Source organism: Monopterus albus, unplaced genomic scaffold (assembly GCF_001952655.1).
Source record: "Monopterus albus unplaced genomic scaffold, M_albus_1.0 scaffold70.1, whole genome shotgun sequence".
NCBI lineage: Eukaryota > Metazoa > Chordata > Actinopteri > Synbranchiformes > Synbranchidae > Monopterus > Monopterus albus.
The window spans coordinates 1,326,984-1,352,983 of NW_018127950.1; the positions used below are offsets into that span (position 1 = coordinate 1,326,984).

General features: G+C 39.9%; 1 protein-coding gene across 1 annotated transcript in view; it reads right to left on the bottom strand.

Annotated features, from left to right (window-relative positions):
- Positions 1-5,472, bottom strand: part of ngfra (nerve growth factor receptor a (TNFR superfamily, member 16)) — a 36,802-nt gene extending 31,330 nt beyond the window's left edge. Inside the window, exons 1-2 of the mRNA XM_020605528.1 lie at positions 5,105-5,472; positions 2,290-2,446 (exon numbers count right to left, since the gene is read on the bottom strand). Of these exons, the coding sequence (XP_020461184.1) occupies positions 2,290-2,446; positions 5,105-5,143 (196 nt within the window). The 5' untranslated portion in view covers positions 5,144-5,472. The remainder of the gene's footprint in view (positions 1-2,289; positions 2,447-5,104) is intronic.
- Positions 5,473-26,000: the final 20,528 nt, after the last annotated feature.

Here is a 26,000-nt window from a genome sequence, read left to right on the forward strand (position 1 = left end):
CAGGAATATAAAAACAGAATATGACGTGCAAGAAAATTCTATCTTGATGTCAAAGCAAAGATAAAGTGCACATTCTCATGAGGCTGCCACCGGTTTGGCTACAGACTCCAGGCACCTCTACTCAACCAATTTCCTGCTCCAGTCAATCATATGCAGTGATTGATGAAGACTATGAATTGCTCTCCAGCTACTGGTGGGACTGGATTTTAACAATGTTGATGCTAAAGAATTATTTCTTATACTTTTGCAGAGACCCATTTTCACACCTCTATTTTTTACTATGTTGACTTTGTGTGACCGAGTTGATTTATTTAAAATTGAGTACTATGTGCCATTTTTTTTAAATGTTGTCGTGTTCTAGATGTGGAAAACTGGCACCCTGCCCACACAGCCATGGCTGCAGCTTTTGGGGTCCTTGATGTGAAGAATAAAAACTTCAGAGAGGTGGCATCAGCTAGATTTGAGCTTCCTAATAACACAATGTAGAAATCAGCATGTGCTGTGCAAAGAATTCAGCGATTATAATCAAGTAAAGTCTTAATTCTGGACCTAAACCATCGCTCAAGAATTTGATCATTTCCCTCACAATGATGTCCAGTTATTGTGTTCCGTTTTGCACTAAGATGATTTAGCTTTAAAAAACCTTTACTTTTTCTTGTTGACAAGCATATTATGCAATCAGTGATCACCATCTAAACCTAGCTAATTTTGTAATCCTGCCCTATGGGAGTCACCACAAAGTCTGAAGCTGCCTCATTGAGCATGTGCATCGAGAACAGCACTTGCTCTTCTTCTTCTCTGTGTCGTTGCAGTGCTGGCACCTCTCCCAGCTCTGGTCTGTAGAGCAAGTGCTAATGGTTCGCAGCCTGAGAAGAGCTATAAATGAACACATTTGGACCCACTTACAGTCATCAAATATATGAATTATTGCCTTATCTCTCAGAGCACTTGATAAACGTAAATTCTGACACATTCAAACAGGCAAACTGAACAATAGCAGCTTGTATTGCCTTTGCCGGTCTTTTTGTTTGGAGTTCAGGGCCCAAGCTACCATTAAAGTCACAGAAAATGAATGTGGATGGATAAAAAAAAATGATGTAAGCACAGAGACGTTGCATTAATCAAGTCTGAGTGTGTGTAATGCTGGTGATCACTTGCAGTTTTGCAGCTGTTCAGCAGTTTACACGAGTAGATATTTGCTGTTGATTGTTTCAAGATTGAATTTAATCCTCTTACATTTGACATATTTCAGGAAGTTGGCTATATTTTTTCTGCGTACTTGGTGCAGAGCATTACTTTTACAACCTATTAAAGGATCGGTTCACCCAAAATCCCTGAAATTGAAAATTAGATTTTGACCTCACTGTGAGCAGATTTCATTGGAACCATACTGTACCAAAGATGAAAACGGTTTACAGTCAGGTCTATGGACAATGTGGAAAGAGGTTTTGCTACCGAGTGTTTTTTGTTTTTTTGAAACGTTATCTTTTCAGCACTTTTGAGCAACTCAAATGGAGGTGGCTGCACAAACCTCAGAGGCAGTTATCTCACAAGTTCCGAGCATAAAACAGATAAATGATGGTAAGAATAGAGTAAGAAAAATCACATTTGTATTCAAAGTGGGAACATGAAGTGATAGTGATAGTTTTATTTATTTCAAAAGTGAATCAACTTGCTTCTAAGACTTAGTGTGGTTGCATTTTTTTATGCTCTTGGAAAAATATTCTTAAAGTTGACTAAATTTGCTCCACAGGTTTTTAAATTAAATCACATTCCAGTTGTTATAAACAACTTTATTAAGAAAATTAATATCATTATAAGCCATAAATAAGAATAACTTTTAGGCTCTGAAGATAAATCTCCTTTGCTGTTGTCTGTTCTTTCCTACTTGGTATAAAGGCTCATGAGTTTCTCACTTTCTAACAAGCCATCAAGTTTGCAGCTATAAATAATAATATGCTATTATTACATTATTTTTGCAATAATATATTACATCTGTGTTTATAAAATGTTAATGCATTTTTAATACCAGGCCTCTTTAGAGGGTGAGCCAAAGGAATTCAGAACTTAGAAGTTGTTTGTGTTGCTAGCTAAGCGTTGACCTATAAAGCATTCGTAAATGATTTATAACCATTACTAAAGCCATTTGTTAGAATGGCACCACTTTGATAAGTGGTGCCATTGTTTTGTTGATTAATTTATAATTTATATTAGTTGCTCATGTCCATTTTAACTCTTGAATAAAATGACATGCAAATTAGATGCATGCAATGAAAAATATTTACTCACTGTCCAGACACTGGGCACAGACTGTCTGAGCAGCGCCACATTTCCTCACCACTCCCTCTCCAGGTGGGCACTCGTTGCAGCATTCTCCACTTTTGGTGTACTGGCCGGAGTCACAGGGCACGGCCCGCTCCGTCTTAGATGTGGACACTAACGCCACCTGGCACAGCAGGACAGCGGTACAATACGTCAGAGCAGCTCATGCACATACACACACGTCACAGCAAGCTTTCACATGTGAACAAAGCACAATGAAACTGTGGCTTAAACCTGCACAGCAAAACAAATTGATGAAAATTGCTGCCAGGTGGCCAACCTGTTCCTTAAACCCAACTGCTATCAGGATTCATCATAAATCATATTGTCTCCACCTATATTAGACACATTTTGAACAAGCTTTCTAAGCTGTCCTAATAGCTCCCCTGAAAGCACATCAGCTCTAATAGTAAACTTGTGACATGTTCTGGCACTTATAGTAAAACCATGCGTGCATGACGTTATACACATGGCTGTCCTGATTACGGTCTAAAGGTGAGAGTACATCAACCTCTGCTCCCGATCACCACCGACACACACATTCTTGTACTGTGAGGGTTTTCTGTGGGAATAATTCATTCTCTAGTACCTGACTCCTAACTTAACTATCATAGCTGCATGCTTAAATCCACCCCTTAGCCTAATTCTATATCAGTCTAAACCACAAATGCTAAATGGAAAATCCCCTAACTTAACCAAATGGCCAAAATGTCCCCACTTTCCAAAGATGGCCTCAAGGTCTAAAACTCAAATTGGCTTTTTTGTCACTCAGGACATTACATCAACTTATTTTAATCTTCAACCAAAAGGTCCTATTAATACAGTTTGATAGTTTACCTTGTGGGGCCTTTTTTGTTCCCAAATGGGAGTCCTCGTAATCTGACGGCTGTTCCCAGGAGATTGATAATAGAACGGAAACACATTTTTTCCCACAAGTTAAATGTTCGTTCTCACTGGATCCACAGCTAATGAGATGCAGTTGTTTTTACATTACGTAATAATAAGACCCTGTAGCTCAGTCCTAATTTGTTGTGATCAGCTTAAACACCTGAAGCATACAGCTATTGTACTGTAAATACACATCCTCTGCTGTATTCCTATCTCTTAATAACACATAAGTATTTCCATATATGATTTGGTTTACATTTCTTCCACGCACAATTTACCCTTCATCCGTCTAATCTACTCCGACGAGCACCTTCTCTCTCTCCTTCTTGTTGCATTTTCTCACTGTACTCACTTATGCAGTATAAATGCCATGCAGCTCCACTGGAAATAGAACTGAGGCTTGTTTCCCTAATGTGTAACAAGTGTGGTACATCAGTGGTAAATAAAGGATATAGCCACATTTTAGAACAAAGAAAATCATTACATATCCTGTTTTTTATTATGTAACCAACAAAAGCTCATTTCCATGTAACTCACATTTCTGAGACCTCATCTTAGCCTTTCTCTCTTCCCCCCCTCCCCCCACGCTGTCCCTGCTTTCATTCAGAAACACATGTACAGTAATGAGCAGCCAGCAGCTCTCTCTCTTTCTCTCTCTCATTCTCACTCCTCTTGCTCGATGTTTCCCCCTTTCTGTCATTCCAGTTTTTGCTCTCCAAGTGCATTTCTCCTCCTCGTCAATTCTCCTGACTGTTCGCTCAACATTTGTGCACAAAGCTCAGGTTTGACTCGAGTCTGTCATCAGGGATAAAGGCAAATTTTTTGTCTGCAAAAATGTAGTTGGATACAGTCCAGAACCTCAAGAGTTCCCTCTTGTATGTGCATGGAGAAGGAATCATGTCCCTGTCTGCTGCTATAACTCCCTTTCCTGTGACATTTCTCTGGAATATCACTCAGCTCGAACACAGACTGAAAGGGTAATCTCAGTAGGAAATTTGTATACCAGCAGCAGGAAAAACATGCAGTGACCCAGCTTTGATGTGTGGTTTGTACTCTTCCCAATTTCTTGGTCAATTTGACAGTTTATTTATAAATTTGATTTTACTAAAGAGCACCTGACTGTTGGCCATTAAACCAGATGTCATAACAGAGTGTCCCCTCACATCCAGGCTGTTCACACAATGACTGAGCTGCACAGCCCAATTAGACCAGCTGCTGTCGACATACCAGAACGTCGCCTTCTGCTCTGCACTTTATCACCACCGTCCCCCATAATCAACTTCTTTCACATTATGAGAAGAGTCGCATATTTTATGTCAAAATCAGCCAAATAATTTACAGCACTAAGAATTTAATGAATTGGTTTAGTTTCCATAAGATGCAGCATCTTTATCTCTTCTTATTTCAAGATCCAAATATCTAAAAGCTGAAATGAAGAAATGAATTATTTGTACTCCCCCTGGATGTCTGGATGCAGCCCGGTGTGAAGCGGAATACAGCTTTTCTGAAACTAATCCTGCAGCACTGTCTAACTTTTTTTCTCCCTGGATGAAAACCAAAGAGTGAGGTGTGTGTAACTACATGCAACACCTGCATGTTTAGCAGGAAAAAAATGGCACATTGCTCCTTTAGTACTGTATTTTAGAAGGAAACAGGGAACCCGCAGCTATTACACAGAAGAAAACATGTCATGAAAAACTGAGGTCCACGCAAAACTCACTACAAAGTCCCTGTAGGATTATTGAGGTTTCTATAAATAATAAAAATCTCAACCCCAGCAGAAAAAATATAGGAAAAAAAACAGAAACATCACAGTGAAAGGAGATCTGTTAATAACAGTATAAAGTGGGTAGGATGTCTAAAACTCGTTTACAGTAAAGTACAGGCTACTTACCAAAGCGCACAAAATCACCAGCGGTAAAGTAGTAGACATCCTGCGTCGCCTGCTGGAATCACATAAAACAAGTGTTGTGCAGAGAAAGCAGCGCTATGTGGAGGAGGAGAGCGGCTCGGCGGGAGTGCTCATTTTAATCCCGGCAGCGCGGATTTTTATCAATGAGTCCGCACCATCGCGCATCAGTCCGGGACGTGTGGACTGGAGTCAGATGCTGGTGCTAAACGCACTATCTCGCCAACACACACGGATGAGAAGAACAAGAATGAGGAGGAGGAGGAAGAGGAGACTGTCCTGTCCGGAGAGCTGCTCAGCTGCAAGTGCACTGCGGAGGAGGCAGGAGAGGAGAGGGGGCCATACTCCTGCAGCAACAACCTGCTCCTCTCGCTCTCTCACTCTCTCTCTCCTGCTTTAATCTCACGTGAGCTCTTCATTGCAAAAGTGACAAAAATGTTTTATATTTCGTGTAAGCGACAACTTTAGTATCTTACCAATTCAGCAGCATTAACACCCCCCACCCCCATCATATACTATGTGGCCAAATATATGTAGACTACTCTAATATTTATTTTCCTGGTTCTTTATCTTGTTTTATTTTAATGTATTTTTTATTTTAGCCTATTTTCTTTTTTTTCATTTAAATCCTGTTAAAATATTTATGCTGTTTTGTATATCAGTTTATAATGTATTTCTTTAATGTTTTATGTAAAACACTACTGTACATTTTGGAAGACCCTTTCTTGCTTTAGCCTGGCAGTACCTCAAATCCAGGTCCATGGTTTTCTTAGACTGAAGGAGATGGCTTGACTGGCGTGCACAGAGACCTGACCTCAAACCCAGGCAAAGCCACCTTAATACTCAACAATAGTTGCCAACTGTAACGTTGTTGTGGCTGAATGAGAAAAATCCCTGTAGCCAGATTCCAGATTTTGGTGAAAAGTCTGAGATCAGAAACGTTTGAGAGGCTGTTAGAGCAGCAGATTAATGCCCATGATTTGGGAGGGAGATACCGAATGATCACATATGGATGTAATGTTGAGTGTCCACATATCTTTGGCCATGTAGCGTGTGTCTTTACATCATATGTTCTCATTTTTAATTGCTGCAGCTGACATTGTGCCAAGGCTGTGTGAGACTGCAGTTTGTGGCATTGTTGTGCTGGTTTGCATTATCTCTAAGTGTGTATTTAATATTGTTCCACATATGGAAATGAGGCAGACACAACATTGGAATTACTTTTTTTATATGCACTCTAAAATAAGACCAGCACAAAGCCCTGTGTCCTGAAATTTGGGTCAATGTACAGAAAACCAAAGAAACCTAAGGTTCTTCTCCTGTTTCTGTTGACCTACTCATTTAAAAATTAAGTTTGTGACTTTATGTTTGTGCAAAATAATGCATACTCCAGGGTACTTGGCTAATTACTCTGCAACATCCTAGCTCAAATATGGTCCCATGAGTCTCCTTACACAACAAGGCACAGCAAGGTACATTATCATCATGTACCACAAGGGGGCGACTTGTCTAAACTCAGATCAGCAGAAGCACACACACACACAATTTCTGTGATGATCTTGAGCTTAACAATGAAAAAACGAGCTTGTTTTCCCCTGGATGAAGTCAGTCCACTGAGGAATGTGCCGTATGGGAAACCTTCATTTTCACTGACCTCTGGTTTCAAATGTTATTGTAGGAAACTACTGCACAGATGAGAACACAGTGTGTTTGGTTTTCTCCCTAAATGGGTGGGTCAGTCATTAGAAACTCATGTGCTGCCAAGTTTTGTTCAAACCTACAAAACATTGTTTTCATTTCTGGAGGAGATGCCAAAGTTTCTTAAAATACCAAATATCTTGTGAATTTTGGACACAGTATCTCCGTAACTGTCCATCTCTATGGGATGTAGCTATAAAAAGCATTAAGTTTGAATATTTGACATGTTTGATGTCATTTATCTGATTTGAATATTTCAGTGTAAAGATAATGTATGCAGTAGGTGAGAGTTGAAACATGGTAATAAAGAATATACTGTTTAATACGGACAGGCAATGAAAAAATAACATGACTTCAACTTTAAAGCTGCCTAAGTTTGGATAAAAAGGAAACATTTGACATTAACAAGTTAAATTGACATTTCCCGTGTCTGTCCAACTGTAAATGTGGTTTATCAGTTTATTTTGTTGATTATTTAATATTCCTGTTTGTTTGTTTTGTAAGAAAAAACACTGTATCATGCATGCATTTAGCACTTTTGCTGAAGAGATGAACATGGTTTGAGTCCCATTTTTGGAAATTGCTGAATATGTTGAGGTTTGAACCACAAGAATCCATTTACCACAGCGTGCTGCATCACAGATATTTTTTGTCAAGATGATGCTAAATTTGGTAAGACCACTTCAAAACCACTAATGCACGTTGAAGCATTGTAACCATGTTTGATGCTCATTGAGGTACTTAAACTTTACACTTAAGGAAAACCAGCATTGATGGATATTGATCCAAAACAATGTGGCAATGAAGCGGCTGTAGAGACCACTTTATTTGCTTCAAACTTTTCCTCATTTCTTCTTGTATGATCTTTCTGACCCTGCCACTTACACCTTCTCCACACCAATCATCAGCTAGAGGCTGTGGAGGCTGATACCCCAGAAGCAGCAGCCACAGGGTGATTTAGTTACGCTGTTCAGATCCAAACGCTCTCCAGTATTGATCTTGGGGCACATCAATTTTCCCACTTCCTACATCCTCCTTTTAGTTAACCCCTGCAGCTCCTCTGACTAACCCACGTTCTGATGACTCTGACAGCACTCTTCTCCATCAGTACAACCTCCCTTGATTTGTATTCACATGCCAAGTCCTTTGAATGCACTATTTACTCTCCATAATCACTACAGTGTGAGGAGTCCAAGTACTCATGGCGGGATTTCAGCCTCTAATCAGTCTGTCAAAAAACTGCTGGTAATCAATATTGACAGCCAAGTTGTATTTATTGTCAGATACTAACAGCTCTGTAACAGAGATGTACTACTAGCCTATGTGTCCATCCACCAGCCAGAAATAGAAAAACGTCCCCTGAATGCGAGTTCTAGTCATGTTATGGATATATGTGCTGACAGCGCCTCTAGAAGGATGCATGTATTTTTCTCTGTACATATCACATTTCCAGTCATGATTGGTCAGCAAAAGGAACTGTCACGCCAGTCTGCAAGATCATTAATAAAATACAGTCTTGATGAAGACGACTTTCTGCTTGGCTGAAGTCATTATGGTGAGTATTTTAAGAGCAGTAGCACATGGCACTCCATGTAATAGAGTTTTATTTATTCATTGGATGGTTCTTATTTATCACTAGCAACATCATGACTGTTTACCTTCCCAACCACTGATATACTTATCTGGTAAGTATATGGGGGTGTCTTTTCATCCCACAGTTTTATTTATTGTGAACTGTCCTTTATTGCTGCTAATAATGATCAGCTGCTTATATTAATGATCAGCTGCTTATATTTAATTGAAAAGATATTTCATCACCACAGTATTAGGGTTTGACCACTAAAATATATTTACAGTATCTGCAAGGTGCAATGTTTGTGTAGCTAACTGATGTTAGCTTACTAACATATGGCCCATTTAAAGTTCAGCTTAGATGAATATGGACAACATATCTAACCTGAACCCTGACAAATCCCTTTAATAACAAAATAACTCAACATACGTCAAATAAGGAAATGTTATGTCAAAATAATTTCATGAAATCAGTAAATATTCCCATATAAACTGTATGAATACTATTGAAAGAAGCTAAATATTTCCATATATGCAAACACAGATGAAACAATAAAATCCCTACATTTACGAAAGATGTCTAGTGTCTTTTGTTTGCATGTTGTTCATTTCTTAGCAACAAATTAACACATTACTATTTTCCAAGCTATGACATTTTTGGTTATAATGATGGAATATAGTAAATTCCTGTTTTGACGTTAGTAGTTACTCAGAATTTAGCAGAGGTGGGAAGTAATGAAGTATAAATACTTTGTTACTGTCCTGAAGTATTTGTTTCAGGTATCTGCACTCTATTTATTGTTGTGTCAGCTTGTACTTCCTACATTTTAATACAAATATTTGTACTTTCTACTCATATTTTCAAATAAGACTCATTACTTTTTGTTTTAATACATTTGAGGGAAATTTGTGATCATTTTTTATTTAACATGGTGCAAAATGTGCCCACCGCTGCACTGGGTGACATTTCTTCATTACAAGCTCTTTGCTTTGTTTACACTCTGCTAGGTCCCTCTCGCTTTCACTGAGACTTTGCGTATGCGCATCTGAGCCATGCATTACTTCAGAAGCTGTAAAAAGTTGGTCATTTGAAGCTTTTGTTGCAGAAATTTTAACAAATATACTGATCTTGTGTCTTGTAATGAGGAAATGTTACTCACTGCAGTGGTGTGTTTCACTGATGTGTTTTTAATTATTTTTGAACAACAACTGCAGTCACTGGTACTGATGAATAAGTTAATCCAGGGCAGAGACTGACAGACATTAGAGGGCCCATGGCATGCTTTTCCCTGATTTCTGACTTATCTACAATGTTACAACAGTGAATTATCATATGGATTTACCGACCTTGGAGCTACTTAAAAGGGAGTGATGTTTACGCTCCTCGGTGGGACTTAACAGCAAGTTTAAAAAACAGGTTGCCTGTCTGTTAATGCGTTGTTTCTGTAACGTTAGAGAGGATTGTTATAAGGCTAGAGAAGCTACTATGTCTGCATTATTGCTTGATTCTCACCACAGTAACTTGGGACTTGCTTGAGACTTGAAGGTTAGGACTTGAGACTTGCTGTTGACTTATCGCCACCTCTGGTATCTGTACTGCTACTTGAGTAAGGAATGTGAGTACTTTTGCCACCTCTGGAACATAGGAGGGACTTTGGATCTATCTGGTAAGCCTTTCCTTTACTTGGTTTTTACTTTCATTGGAACCACATTAAATAAGTGTTGCCATTTTGTAGTGATGGACAATTTTTTAAAAACAGATTCTTAAAAACCTGTGAATACAGTGAAATTGCATATATTAATTGGTTAGTTGATGTGTTCTACAGTACACTAGATTTGAAAATAAAAACACTGACTTTCAGCTTTAAGGGTCTTTGAGGATTAACAGTGGAGGAATTGTTGCCCTGCATATACTCTATGCATTCTCACTCATTTTTAGGTGTTATTAATAAATTGCTCCTCCAATTTAAATGCAAACAGCCTCAAATTAAAGTTGAAAGTCAAGTATTTAGCCACAGCCATAGTTTCATTTTGTTTCTAATATGTTCTGAAGTACAGAGCCAAAACAACAGGGAATATGTCACCAACTAAGACTCGTGAACTGTACTGCACTTTTAAATCCAAATAACACCCTCAAACAGTTAATTTGCATTTAGAAGCACTCGGCATGTTTTAATTACCTGGTTTGATCCTTGTATTGCCCAAATGAGTACTGCATGTGATTTGTGATTTTGGGCTATAAAAACTGACTTGACAAGTGCTGTTCTGGTCTTGTCAGAGTTTAATTCTAATAACAGTGTTTTGGCGATGCATTTAACAAATAATAGTGATCTACATAATCAGTCCTGTCTTGGCTGATGATCACATCCTGATTGCAGGAGTAAGAAACCAGGTTAACACCATCCATCCATTTTCCTCCGCTTGTCCGGAACCAGGTCGCGGTGGGTTTTCTCTCTGAACTGGAGCCATGATTAAGAGGGACGGCCGGGGGCATTCGTATTGTGGCACTAGAGGTGAAATTCTTGGACCGGTGCAAGACGGACGAAAGCGAAAGCATTTGCCAAGGATGTTTTCATTAATCAATGTTAGGATCTGTTCGCACCAGTCAGTGTGCGAACGAGGAAAGAGGCGGACCCAGGTAGCCGGCTTCGGTGCATACAGTGATTTATTATATACAGTGAACAAGGTAATGACAAAAACACAGAGGGAAATGATACGTAGTCCTGTAGATGAGTAGTAACCGGGTGTTTGACCAACCGCAGGAGGTGAGGAGATGGAGAGCTGGGCCGAGCTGCGTAGGTGGGGTCACTCCTGGGCTGGTCGACGGTGATGGTGGTTACTGAAGGTAGGGACAGAGAGATGAAGGCAATAGTGGAAAAAGATAGGTGACTGTGCATTGACCTGCCTGGGAGGAGAGAGTGGAGCCACGGTCTGGAGGAACAGTCCTTAAGGGAGTGAGGAACAGGTGAACGTGATTAGTGTTAATGGGCAAGAGACAGTAGGAAAGGAGAGGGAGGCCAGAGCGGCTGAGCAAACCTGACAATCAAGTTCAACCCCGCGACCCGTGACCCAGGTTAACACCACATTGTTAAAAATGTGGCTTGAGATTTGAAGGACACTGGTAAATATTCATCCTGGGATTATTCTCTTTTAAGCAAACAGTACCTTATAGTATACAGATGCTGTACTGTTTAGACACTGGTAAGTCTGGTCAAGGCAAGAGTCTTGTCCTACTGCAGTTTAAAAACAGTGTGGCCCTGGTATGATGTTATAAAAATGATTTCTTATCTTTGTGTTGTTGAAGTGATAGATTGGGGCTAAAATAAAAGTTGGAGAGGCGCTGTGCAATGTTATAACCCAGCATGCCTTGACAGAACTGCCGGGGGAAGCATATTGTGTTGAGAGGGTGGATACCACATGTTTTGAACGGAGTGCCAAGTCAGGGATAGGACCTCACCTGTGACTGGTTACCCATCAAAAAACAAGAATTATAGTTCCCGTTCAAAACAGAGGAGGAGACGCATTCACCCTTCACAAATCGTTTGCAAATATAAACCAGAAGATAGTACATGCTGGAGCTGAGCCAGAGCTGTAGTGGGAACGTACACTTTTCTCCTGGCAGGCTGTCTTTACGCTGTCATATTCATGGCCAGGATTTCTTCTCCTCGGTTAACTCTGAGAGATTGTCTCTGCCTGTATGTTAAGCTCAAATATCAGAGGTTCAAAGGGAGGAATAAAAATGGATCTTAAAGCAAATGATCCCATCATAGTCATTTAACTGGCCCCATTACAGTATTATTATAGAGGCCAGAGAGCTTTTCTTACAAATTCACATATATTTATGTAAAGCATATACTGTAAATGCCAGCTGTGTAGACTCAACTGAAAGTTCCTGGTTTGTTTTTGGCCCAAGACTGTCTCAATTGACAGTTTAGGTTTTTTTGGCCAATAACACGGCGGTAGTCGGTTTTCCTTCCTGTGGCTTCTAATAAAAAACATTTCCAGATTTAAAAAAATCTCTCTCTGCCAGCTCTTGCACAAATATTAGGGGTGTTTATTTGACACATGACACATCTATTTTACCAGCTCTTTTCACTCTGAACAGTGCTAACTGAATTAGCTTAGCATAAATTAACTCCCCTGCTAATTACAGTAGGTGAGGGGCTAATGGTTTAAACTGTGTTAGACCCACTGAATAGGATGTACCATCATCTCAGTCTGTTGCTTTCATAAGGAAGGCATGTTTGTGTTTGCGAGAGAAACTGTCTCTCTAGGTTATGTGCCTCAGCGCCTCATGTTTACTATTCTTTTTTACAAAACCAGATTCCTCTGTGCGAGTTCAAGAGCAATTTATTGGAAACAGCTCTGCACAAAATCAAAGCAGAGTCAAAAGACTTTTCATCATGTATTTTCTCTCTCATCTGTTGTGCTTGGATGTTCAAAGCATTGTTTTCAGAAATACAGTACATTTCCAATGTACATTCCACAGTGAAGGAGCAGGAGAGCTGACCTGCAGCCAGCAGCTCACATGGGACACCAAGCTGGAGGCAGACATTAGAACGCTGACGCAGAATCAACATCACAACAGTTCACAGTACAAGACAGTTCTGAACAATTTCCAGCAAATTTGGAATTAATAGGGACCTAAATGCCAATTAACAAAATCACCAAGTATTAACTCTGTGTTAAAGACTACAGTATATGTAGTAATGAAATATGCTCTGGAACAGACGACAAAATGCAATGCAATGAACAAATCTAATGATTACGTCTGGATCAGCATCAATATAAATGTGCTCGATATATGATGATTACTTTTATAGCCATGCCAGCAGAGCGGCTGTGGGAATGACTGTCAGTCTGTTAGTGGTTCTTTTAACTATTTTAATAGATTATCATGAAATTCTGAACAGATATTCATGGTCTCCTGAGGATAAATCTTACTGGCTTTGATGACTCTGCACTTTTACCGAGCACCACAGTGAGATTGACATTTGTGGTTTTCAGTAGTCCCAGTTTGTGCATCTTATGTATTATATACACTTGAGTCACAAAGATAACCTGCCAAACTGAGACTTGCCGACTGTTTTAACCTCATACCATCATTTGGCAACACTCACTCAAAGTCTGAAGCTATTTCCCAAACTGTCATAGACTATTCTAACGGTGCGGAAAGAAAGTATAGACAACGTCACTCTGGCTATGCGTGAAAGCAATTCGACTTTCACACACAAAAAAGACGACATCATTTCCTGTCACCCTCTTTGATTACCTGAAAAAAAGTTGTTTTACATGCAAAGCTATTAAAAATTATATTTTTCCTGGACCAAAATTGATTATTTATTGTGTATCGTTAGAATACTCTATCTACATTTTGGTAATAACCTTCAGAATTTGGGTGAGTGTTGTGACACGATGGCACAGTCGGCAAGTCTCCGTTTCTCAGGTTAATGGAAGATTATCTCTGTGACTCTCGTGTACACTCGCGTCACAAGCTGAGCAAAAATGGCAACAGCTGGATGGATTGCATTGAAATTTTGAAGGATACACACATTCTTGTTCCACTCACAGTGGATTGTAATAACTTTGTAGATTCCCTGGCTTTTCATCAGGTCAGATTTCAATCTGTCCACATTTTTCTTCTTCTTCTTCTTCAGTTCACCAAATACCAGCAAAATCAACAACATTCCCATCAACTTCAGTACTTTGTGTTCATTCCTTTTAACATATTGACACTGGCATTTTGTTCTAAGTATCAATGTGCATATGTAAGTGCAGCCTGAAACCGTAGCTGCTAGATTAACTGTAGACTTTAATTTTGTCATACATTTCCAGTAACAATGGTGAAAAGCATCATATGTGATATGTGGCTGTTATTAAGACCATGGTTCATTTTCCATCCTGCCAGCTCGTTGTCAGGCTTAAGCTCATTAAAAAATCTATATATGTAAATGTCTGTGTATTTTTTGTTGAATGTTTTTTATTAGAAGTAATTTTTCCAGTCAGAAGAAAAAATGGAACATAGTGAAAAGTTGATTTACTCCTACAGAACTGCACACAAGGTCTCTGGAGGTTATCCTCTATTTCTCCACAAGATAAGAGAATTTTGGCTCAAACAACACATTTTGCATCCAACTTTCTGAATGTGAAATGTAGTGCTTGCTCCAAAAATCACTCTTATCTCCTGCAAACAAACATCCAGAGAGCTGGTGTGCAATGAAAGTGCAACTTCAGAAACAGTACTTTTTTATTATCAGGCTTAAATAACGACGCTAGATACGCACGTGTTGTTTTTCAGGTAGCATCAGTGAGTGAGAACAGATGAGTGAGCAAACGAGTGCCTTGTCCCCAAAATAACTGTATTAACTAATAATTATTTTTGATAGGATTTGATTTATTTGGCAGTTAGTGACAGCATAAGGACCTCCAACAGAGTGGTGCTTATGACTGATCCATGTGTGGGATGACCATTTCATACCAGAAAGTCTTTGTTTCCTGACAGAATGGATGGATTCCCACACAGCCACAGGATGCAGCAAAACATCTGAGTCAGTGCCCTATTGCTTTTGAGATGGTTCAGTGTGTTTACACTGACCCAACACACACAGCCACTAAACACTGAGCCTTTCATACCTGACAAATCCAGACAGAGACATTCAGCGGATAGTATCGCATTCCTGGACTGTCAGTAAAAAGATGCTTTCAGTGCTCTTTCTGTTTCTGTCTCCACATGGCTGGTGTTCAGAGTGTGTTCGCCTCCCAGATCCCCTGCTGTCACTGTGTGGAGAGGCAGGAGCATGAAAGCAGAAAGCTGTAAAACATGTGACCCCTCAGAACAGATGACCCTGATGTACCTCGGAACAAGAAGCTGAAAGATGCAGGAGACAGGTGGTATTTACCCAGGTGATGCTCAGAAATGCATATACAAGTCGTTATACTGGCACAATCTCTACAAAACCCATCTTAAGTCATTTTATCTAATGTTTAGGGTTTTTTTTGTCTATTTGTTTTTGTACAAGTGGAAAATGTGACATCATTCACATGTTTCCACTGGTGAATGACTAAATGTGCAGATGAATATCAGTTTCCAAAAATTACATTTGATTCGGGAAAATAAATGACACAAATTGATTTGTATTAGGAACAAGTGAAATGATCTCATCTCTCTGGCAGGGAACTAAGACTAAGAGAATTAGCAGTGGTGTGTGGTCATGCAGAAAACTTGGATTTGAGGTAATGATCAGAGGTTACAGAACATAGACCTTAGTAAAGGAGTTTCAGAAAGTGGGAGAAACAGTAAGCAGGAGGAGCTGTGGGGTTTTCAGCATTGGTTCTAGAAAGAAAATGTCCTGTTGAGTTTTTTCAATGCTTTTGGCCACACAAAAAATACCCAAAACTGTTTTTATCAACACTGTCCTGGGGTGACACCAGATATATATCCCCAAACCTGAAACTACCCGTGTGGATTTACACCACTGGTGGTACATTGATAAGTACGTATTTGTACCTAACCCTTTAAAACAAAACAGTTTAATAAGCGATGGTTCATACTGGTCATGAAGCAATTGCAATTTACATTATTTACATTTTTCCTTTTACCTATCCCTAGGTGGGGACTTCAAATTGTCATATTTTATTGCCTCATGATCTGAGTTATTGCCTTGACCACTTTGTTCCTCTTGAAAATGACAATATAGACTAAGTGGTTTTGAGAGCATCCTTATGCAAGTAAGCAAAAATACCATTTCTCTGTCCCTGAAGTGAAGTGAAGCACCACTGCAGATAAAACCATATATGATTCTCTGTAATCGAGAGAAGTAGTAGTTTTTAATCTGCTTTCTTATCCCGCTTTTCTCCATCCTCTTCATGCCGACACTTCAGCTAACCACTATAATCAGTCAAATGGATGAACTGGTTCACTCATGGTGATAGTGATTGCACTGCATGATTTTAAATCTTGTTGTCTATGGAGACATTATCCCCCTGCCCTTCGGGAATGCATCAAGCTCCTTAGTAGATAAATGTGCTGTTTCCTTGGCATCAATCATAAAGCTATTGTTATTTACACAAATTCTGATTCAAACATATTTAAATTTTAGAATTGCAATTATCTTCTGGCTGTTTGCACAAATAGAAGCAACTGAACATTTGCATAATACAACCGTGCATGTGGAAACATTTACATTTCACTTGCACACATTTTGTCTCATACAGGCATAACATCCTGGGATCAAGAGGCATATTGTCTTTGAATAAGGCAGGACATTGTTGATTTTTTGGTCCGTATGAGCATCCTGTGATCATAACGGCCACAGCTGTTAGAAGAAGAAGGCAAACATCATATGAAAGGAGGCAAGGAAAAGATCTAAGAAAGGCCAAGAGAAATCAAATCAGATTAACAGAGGTGTTAGGAGCAAAGAAGAGGAGAAGGGAGATGGTAGTAAAAAGTGAGCCACCCATCTGAGAGCAACCCGAGGATGAGTATTGACAGCCGGACACAGAAAGGGGAGTAATGCAATTACCTGGTTGGATGTTATTGAACAGTAATTATAGATAACCTGATCCTCTTCCTCTACCTCCTCCAGGCATCCTATACTTCCAGAATGTGGTCTTCCCAAGCCCTGGACTTCCACAAACAGCTCAATACTATTAAATAATACTGAGTAATGGAGGCTTTAATTCAGATGCGTAATCACTTTTAGGACACGTGAATCCATGTCAGTCTCCAGGTATAGTTTAATATTTCCACATCCCGACTACTGCTACATGCAACAGCATGTAACGTTGGTAGATGCATTCATCTGTCTGTGCATATGTTGTTTGATGTATAGTTGTGTTGTGTTGCTGTCCCGTCATGCATTTCACTTGTGTGTGCTGGTTACTTTCACTCAGCCATACAGCCGGCTACTAATGTCCTGGAAATCCTCAACGTGAGTCAAAACAAAACCTCACAGTGTGTTTGTGTGTATGTCTGCATGCATGTGTGAGTGTGCTCACATACAGTATGTGTCTATGTATTTGTACAGTACAGGTACATTTAGATTCCCAGTAACATTAAATATGTATTCGTTCGTCTTCTTTGTTTTCTTTCAGCATATCTCCCTTTATGCAACATACATCCCAGAAACCTCTTTACATCCCTTCATGTTGTTGTTATTCAAGCCACAGTGCTCCTTCTCCACTTCTCAACTCAACCATACATTTTCTTCATGGGGTAAAAGGCCAATTGCTGCGGTATTATACAGCGGCAGAAAATCAGTCATCCAAATATTACATTAAAGACTATAAATGCCAGACTAAATTGATAGATCCTTCTATATATGAAATATCTTCCATTAAAATGTTAATGTGACACCGCAAATAAAGACATGCACATTATAGCTTCTAAATCAGTGGTTTTTCAGACTTTTTACCTTGTCGCCCCTTAAAATGAAGCAGTGCCTGTCAGTGACTCCTCAGTTCATGTGAGTTATGTTTGAATGCAGTTGAACCATAAAGCAATTGTCCATCCTGATGTTGTTACATTTAAATAAATTTGGGTGCATAAAGAATTATCTGATCTAATCTATAGTAAATGGTCAAAAGTAAGCTAAATGTCTGAAGGTGAATTCAACTTCAGGGTCAAATCTCAAACCCAATAAGCCTCCGCTGATTTACAAGAGGCTTGCCTCTCATCCCCCTCCGTAATAGCTCTTGTAATAGCCACTTGCCAAGCAGATGACGTCTAAATTTTTCACATACAACTGTTGCTCTTCCTCTTTCGTGGTCTCCACTCATGGGGTTAATGATTTAACAAGTGAGACATTTTGAGAAACAGATACATATTTGAAATGGAGCAGGAATTTGGTCCACTGGTGTGCAGTTATTTTCCTTAATTGTTTCCTGAACTTTGCCCTTGAGGTTTACCCTGACCCCGTATATCCTGATGGGGCACAGTGATAGACTTAGATTAGGGAGGATGGGATTTTTGGGGGTGGTTAGTGTGTGTGTGGTGGTAGTTGTTCTGGTCCAAGCCAGGTGGTAGCAAAGCCAAATGTACCTCATTTACTCCTGACACACATTCCCCCATCACCTCCACACTTGAAATCTGGACTTGTTTAGACTATTCCTGAACCATTCTGGTGAAATTGTTCCCACAGGCTAAACGCAACATTGTAATGGGGTCTCAACCAGGCCAGAGGCCTGCACATTAATGCCCCGTGTTTCCTTGATTGATAATAGTTGGTACTAGAGTTGACTCTTCAGACTTGAACTTCAGTCAGATGCATGTCAAAAAATAAGGACCTGATTTGGACTTGGCTACAATGAAACTGGACTGAGGCCATAAGGACTTAAAGCCAAACATTCATCTCTCCATTTCTATGACAAGGCAGCTCAGGCCCTTAAGATGTGACTAGAAAATTTAAAGTGTTGTCTCTTTTGAACTGTGACCAACACAAGAGAGACAAGACACTAACAGGTGGGCTTTGTGTGATGCTACTGGAGTCGGCGTTGGTTTTAGGCTGAAGTCTACAAGTTTGAAAATGAAAAGAATTCAGGACTGTGGAGTTAGAAGGAAATGAGCTCATCAGACCTCTGTAAACCTCTTCATTACTGCCTGAAGCAATGTCGACGCAGGTCTTTGCTCTCCCTTTGTCCCACTCTCTCTGTGCAAAAGAGCACTGCCTCTTCCACCTGGCAGGAACAGTTTACGACTTGTAGCAGGTGACAGACTGTTTAAAACACAAGATTCAAAAGGTGTTTCACCTTTGATAGGTGGCAGGTGGGGCTAATTTATGGATCATATTTTGAATACACAGTGTAGAGGTGCTGGAATCACAGCAGAAGAGCTACAGGTGGCAGCTTGTCATGGAGGGACATAGTACAGCAGAGAGACAACAAACCCTGTCCCAGTTTCACTAAATTTATCAGACAGTGTAAAATCTTAGTTAATGCACCTTTAAAGAGCTGCATTTTGAGATTGTATGTGATTTGTTTCAAATGTTTTGATATCTGACCACAACCTGCTTTGATTGGAGACTTTACTTGCTGTAGTATACCTGTTAACCACTCTGGTTGACCAGAGCTCAAAACTGTTGTCATTATCCATGTGAAATTGACATAGTTGGTGCCTGAGGATCATAGATTTTCTTGTTGTTTATCACAGCTTTGACCTAAAATACTGTAAGTTTCAGGCTCAGTGGTTAGAACAAAACTTCCCAGTAACTTGCATCACACAAGCGATGACCTGGCCGGATAACCTGATACAGCTGTTACTGTGCTCTAGTCTCAGTACTGTAACACTTGTGAAATCTCTATCACTATGGACTTTCTTTATGGGCTAGAAAGGGTGGAAGAGTTCAGCCCTCCTGCCAAGGTGTACCGGTCTATGCTGTACCGTGTCCCTGACATTGTTCCCAGGGGACATCATTGTATCGGAGCATGAAGGGAAGCGGACGATGGGTGATTCCTTTACGCCAGGTCTAAATAATCGCTCTCTTCCTCCTCCTCCATCCATGCTGCAGCCTCTGCCCGTTTCTCTGCCTGGTTTTCATTTTTCCACCTGGAAAAATACCAGGCTGTGAAACATGATATAGGGTGGGTGGGTGGGTGCAGGGGGGGTCATGCCAGTTGCTGTTCTAGGGGAGGGCTGAGCGCTCACGACTTGATTCGAGAGAAGGAGGGGAGACCGCGGCATGAAGAACTGCAGAGAAAATGAGCTGGCAGAGAGAAAAGACATGCAGGGAGATTGGAAAGGGAGAATGGGCCAGGAGAAAGAGAGCAGCGGGAGAACAGAGTGGAGGAATGACATGTTGACAGCAGAGGAAGATAGATGATAAGACAACAGGGAGAGGGGATTGAAGGAGCTATAATATTCAGAGAGGTATAAAGCAAAGAGAGATGAAGACTGGCAGAGATAAATAACCTATTATTGCCTACAAATTGCTCCTTTGCTATTGTGCTTCCAGTGAGTTCATCCTCAAAATGTCTCCATCCCATTCTTATCCCCGCAGTCGAGATTCTTCTTGTCTTCTATCACAATATTTTGGGGTCATTTGAGCTGAACATTGAGGTTATCTGTCAGAGTAAAACAATGCCATAAAAGGTGAAAAAGGGAAACATCAGTTGTTGGCTAAAACAAGAAGTATAGACAGGTGACAAGTTTTTTAAAAAGAAAATGTGTGACTTATTTGTCTTGAGTCTTTCGCTCACAGGGTTCAAGAGAAAAACATTCAAACCACAAACTGCTAAACTGCAGTGAGTCAAAAGTATATGGCCCAACAATGCAGACAGATTATGTTCAGTTCACTGATGTCACCTTTACATGATATGTGGTTAGTGAGGTTTACATTTTTCAAGCGGTTATCTCTCGCTGCCATGCGGAGCTTCCGATGTGCAAAGTTACATATTTCAGCTTTAATAAAAGAGATGAAAACAGTGATCGTGCTTGTGAGGAATGAATCAGATGTCAGCTGAAAATAAAAAATAGATTCTTTCAGATTTCAGATATTTCACCGCTTCATATTTACACACGTATCCAAAACATTAAACAGGAGTAAGCACTTTTACCTGACACCTGATGTTACCTTAGAGAATCTGAAAATCAGCCTTGACACCAGAGGACTTTCAGTGTTTACTCTTCCAGCATCCTATTAGCCTCTGTATGCTGCTGTGGCATGTGTTTCTGTGTGTGACCCACTTGAAAGCACTTTATAAATCATAAAAGAATACTTTAAATGGAGGCCGCACAGATTTTTCTCTACAAAGAGAATGATAGGCTGAACCCAGTTCTTGTTTTAACCACTCAGATTCCTGGAGGTGGGAGTGTTTGGCTGTAAACTGGAAGAAGCACACATGTGGACTCTCCTACACAGATGCATACAGTTAAGTTCAACCTTTGAAGGCTTTAATGTTTGTGCAAGAAGCTGCCACGATGCAGGAAATCATTTAATAATAAAGGTGAGTTATCAGAGAAACAAAAATTCACATCCCTTCCTTCTGTTATTAGTTATTTATTCTTCCATTTACTTTTTATCTTTGCTTTCTGCACCTAAATATTGGCTTGTCTGCTTTTGTTTTTTTAATTACATTCTGCATGGTTCCTACCATCATCCAAAGATTCCCTCCTGTTTTGAGTTGGCCTGTTACACAAAAGTGTGTACACCTTTAGTGCTTTAGATCGAGCTGCATATTTCTTTTTGAACCCAACCTGTGCCCGAGAGTGTGGCGTCCGAACCCGAGCCGAGCCTGATGCAGTTGAATGTCTATGGTGTTTATCATTAAAGGCAGCAGACATTTGAGTGCTCTGGCCCTCTAGCCTAGAGTTTCACCTGCGTGTCCTAACTCGATCCAAACATAATTTCTAAATTTCTGTCCGAACCCGGGGCGGACCCTCGGGTACCAATGGTTCAGGTATCCACACTCTATTGTGCTTCGAACATATGGACTAAAGTTTGCGGCCTTGTCTTCTATGCTTTTTAAAGTTCTTCATCCTTGGTTGCTTCTACAGATGTTGGATTTTAATGTCATTATTTAAACATAGTTATAAATTTGACACAGTCTCACTTGAAACGTATTAATTCAGCCAAACTTTTTAAAGATCCCTGGCCACTTCTGGGACCTGTTAAGCTGAATAATGTTAATTTACCATATGTAAGTGGCACTATTCCCAGGAGTTTTAAGAAAGCTGTAGATGATCTTATATGATAATAACCAGTCTTTTTGTTTCATTCTTTTTGCTCTTTGTTTCATGCTTGTTTTTCATGCTGAGAGGTCCATGAAGAAACAGGTTTCGAGAACTTGACTGGTCTATATAGAACCCTGACCTCAACCTCATCTAACAGTTCTGGGATGAACTAGAACCCTAGTTGTGAGCGAGGCTCTATTACACTACTGCTCTTGCGGATCATTGGGCAAAATGTTGTATAAAACTTTCCAACAAGAGTAAAACTCTTAGATTTGAAATGACATGTTTAACAATCACATATGGAGTACTGTTCAGGTTTTCACAGTTTTTTTTTCTCCATATGTCTCTTCATATAATCTCATTTTTAATTGATGTTTGCCATTAAAACTGTGCCAGGGCTCTTTATGGCATTTTCTGTTGAATTCCATCATAGTGAAGTGTGTTTCTAATATCTTTGATTCTCCACATATGTAAATGAGATGGACAAAGTATTAGAAACACCTTGTCCTTATAATAGAAAACAAGTCCAGCAAAGGTATGTGCTCAAAACCTTCCTGAGAATTAGGTCAATACACTGCTAAAATCTCAGCTAAAATGTCACAACAAAACTCGAAGATTTTTTAAATATGGGTGTCATGTTCAGCTGTCTGCATACCTTTGTCCACATACTCTGGTGTATATTATATATATTGGGCAGACTGGAGAACATGCAAAGTCAATTTCCATACCTTCGATTGCTATGTGATCAGTAAACTATCATTCAATTCAAGATTTCTAAGAAGAATGCATGTTTTTAAGAAGCACAAATGTAGTCTGATGGGTCACTGGACACAAGTATACAATAACATACATAACCTGCTCTTATACAAGAGGTCCCCCTTGTGGAGAAATATCATAACCAAACTGTAGCCTGTTGAGGTGATGTATTGTGACTGCCTCACTTATAACTGGATTAAGTAACAGTTCATTCTGTATTATTTCTTCTATCTTTGATCCTTGATCCCGTTATATTAGCATGTATTATTAGCATCCTGTTTACTTGGGTCTGTGAGTTCCCGTATAACCTTCCAGCTGTGCTCCAGACTCTCCCTCAGCTCTGCCAGTTTGCTCCTGATCTCCTCAAGGAGTTCCAGCTTGGAGGCTTCCTGTCAGTAGATAAGCGCACTTCCTCATCTCCAGCCTTCTTGACAACACGCCCTGCTCTGTGGGGACACAGCCTGAAATGACCCCATGGTTTGCTCCCGCACCATCTCAAAGTACGACTCTATGAAGGCTTCCAGTTCCTCCGGGCTGCTGTCGGCCCACTGGTCGATCGGCCCCCGCATACCTATTGACTCACTGAGCCTCCTGACACTCTCTTCTCTCAGTCCAGGATAGCAAAGGGGACACACACTGATAGCATTTTCCTCTACAGGCAATCTGCCCCGTGCTTGAGGTAAAACTAAAAGCATTGTGGGATGCCTGGTAGACAACAGACAACTGGCTTTCACTGCTCAGCTTCATGCAGCTGCGAGGATCATTAGCAGAAGGGCAGATTTAGTGTTGTGGTTCACTTCAGTCTTTCTGTACCAGAGAGCACAAAGCTTAATCAGGACATGAAGCTGTCACTATCAAGGACGTTGAATTCTGTCCATGCTCCTGCTCTTCCTGCTGGTTCTGCCACGCTCTGACCAGCAACATCTGGACCCTCTGAGCAGTTTAGTGACAGACAGGAACTGGAAGTGGCTGATTCATTTGCTGTAAATGAAATAATCACGTTAATGAGATTTCATGAGACCCATAAAAATTCCAGTCTGTCCTTTAATAACTGTAACCACCCTTCCTGAGATATATATCTGCTTATCTCTCCTTTACAGCTGCATCATTATTTACACCATGAGCAATAAATAAATATAATTATACAGTATTTACATATTGGGTTATTGCAGATATAACTGTTATAGTATGCTGACAGATATACAAACAGAAATTGTAGTACAATACTAAATGTTTAAAAGGCTGCATTTGTGTGTTGATGTTTTTAGCTTTTAAAATATGCCCTATTTTTGTATTATTTGTTGTTGCCTTCATTGTACGTTACTAATAGCGAGTCATATTCATAGTCATTTTTGATAAAACTCCATTATGTATTTGCACAGCCCAACCTCCATATCCACGAATGCAGAAATCATGACATGGCCTTTAAAGGTACAGTTTGTAGGATCTAGAATGATTTATTCACAGAAAATTGTTACAGTATGCATCATTATGTTGTCCTTTATGTGTAATCACCAGAAAATAAAAACCATTGTGTTTTATTTAGCTTAGAATGAGTCTTTTGTGTCAACAGTAGTCAAGACAGCTGTAAAAAACCAGTCAAGCCAACTACCGTTCAATTTTTGTTGCGCTTTTTGTCATGCAGTTTCACTAAGTGTGCTTGGATCAGCCAAGATAGATGTTTAAAGTCTGGCTGAGTGTTTATTAATAGGCCAAACAAATAAAATGGTATTATTACACATCTTACATTACACATGTGTGTATATGGCCATCTTGAAAAGTACACTGCAGTCAAGTGAGCTACTGTTAGCTTTTGCTTGGTCAAGTCAGCTGCACTTGTTTTCCCAGTGCACAATTTGTCCTACATTTACGGTAATTGCTGTGACAAGACTAAAGGCTGTTTAACACAATGTATGAAAGCTTTGCTGAATGTTGTAATCTGCAACCTCGCTGCTAGATGTCTCACACACTGCACCTTTAAAATGAATAATAATAATAACAAAACCTGTCTACTTGTGAATCATCGTTATTGGTTGCATATGTCTGTAAACTAAGTCAAACAAGTTAGCCAATAATGACTGTTTTAAGGCCAAGGAACTAAGATTGTCATAATTCAAAAAAACTACTAGATTTGCAAAATTGAGGAAATGTCTTTTTAAAAATTATATATATACATTTTCATGAATTTTTCTCATTTCTACCTGTTAATTGTCTTGTAACCCCTCATATTTATCTTGCAACACCCTGGGGGTCCAAAGCCATATGCTGAGAACCACTGCTCTGAATGAAGTGTTCATTACAAACTACAGTCCAGAATGGACTGGATGAAATGTAAGTGACAAAACATGTTGGGAACAAATATCAGCTTACTTCCAGTGTAAGGACAGCTGACGTCTGCGGCTCACAAGCTCCTTGAAATCCTTCTTATGCTGTGTGTGCAGCTGACGCTATCATGCCGAAGAAGCCCTTTTCCACACGTGATCACCTCTGTGGACAGCAGCCAGCCTTTCTTCAACCAGCATCCCATCTTCAACCAGTTCGATTAGCTCAGTAACCTGAGCTCCATCCCTCCCAGTGCTTATTGTCCAGGACATGACATCTGATCCCACACTTCTCAACAAGCCTCTGCAGCAGCTCTCCTTCACTGTCAGTGTGCTGCTCAATGCTCGTGTTGCCCAACCAATCACCGTAGCTCAACAGCACCACAGGTCCACAGCAGACTTCCCCCTGGTTCCAGCTGTTTCTCCATGACTTCCCAGTGGCTATCTTTAAATGAGGCACTCACACTGACAACCAGGATGATAACTTAGGATGTCATCAGGAAGCCCGAGGCCACAGAGAAGCAGCCAGGTGTATCCAGCACAGTAACCATCTTACCACTGATTTTACTTGGTTATCTGTGCAGGAAGTAGTTTGGTTGTCTGTGCTGAAGCATTCTCTGTTCAAGGTGGTGTTTTCACCCGAATTCTTGGCTGTTTTCTTGACACCAACAAGCACTACTTTCATTTCTGGAGCAGGGTTGAGCTTCTCTGTTAGAAAGATGTATTACAAATTGGTTAGAAACATGGCAATGAAACTCCTTCTGGTGTCCAAAAATGAAGAAAAAAAGCAATGGCTAAATTATTATTGTTAATTAAATTAATTAAACAAGATACATGCAAAAAGTTTTATCATTTTTGAAATGTATTT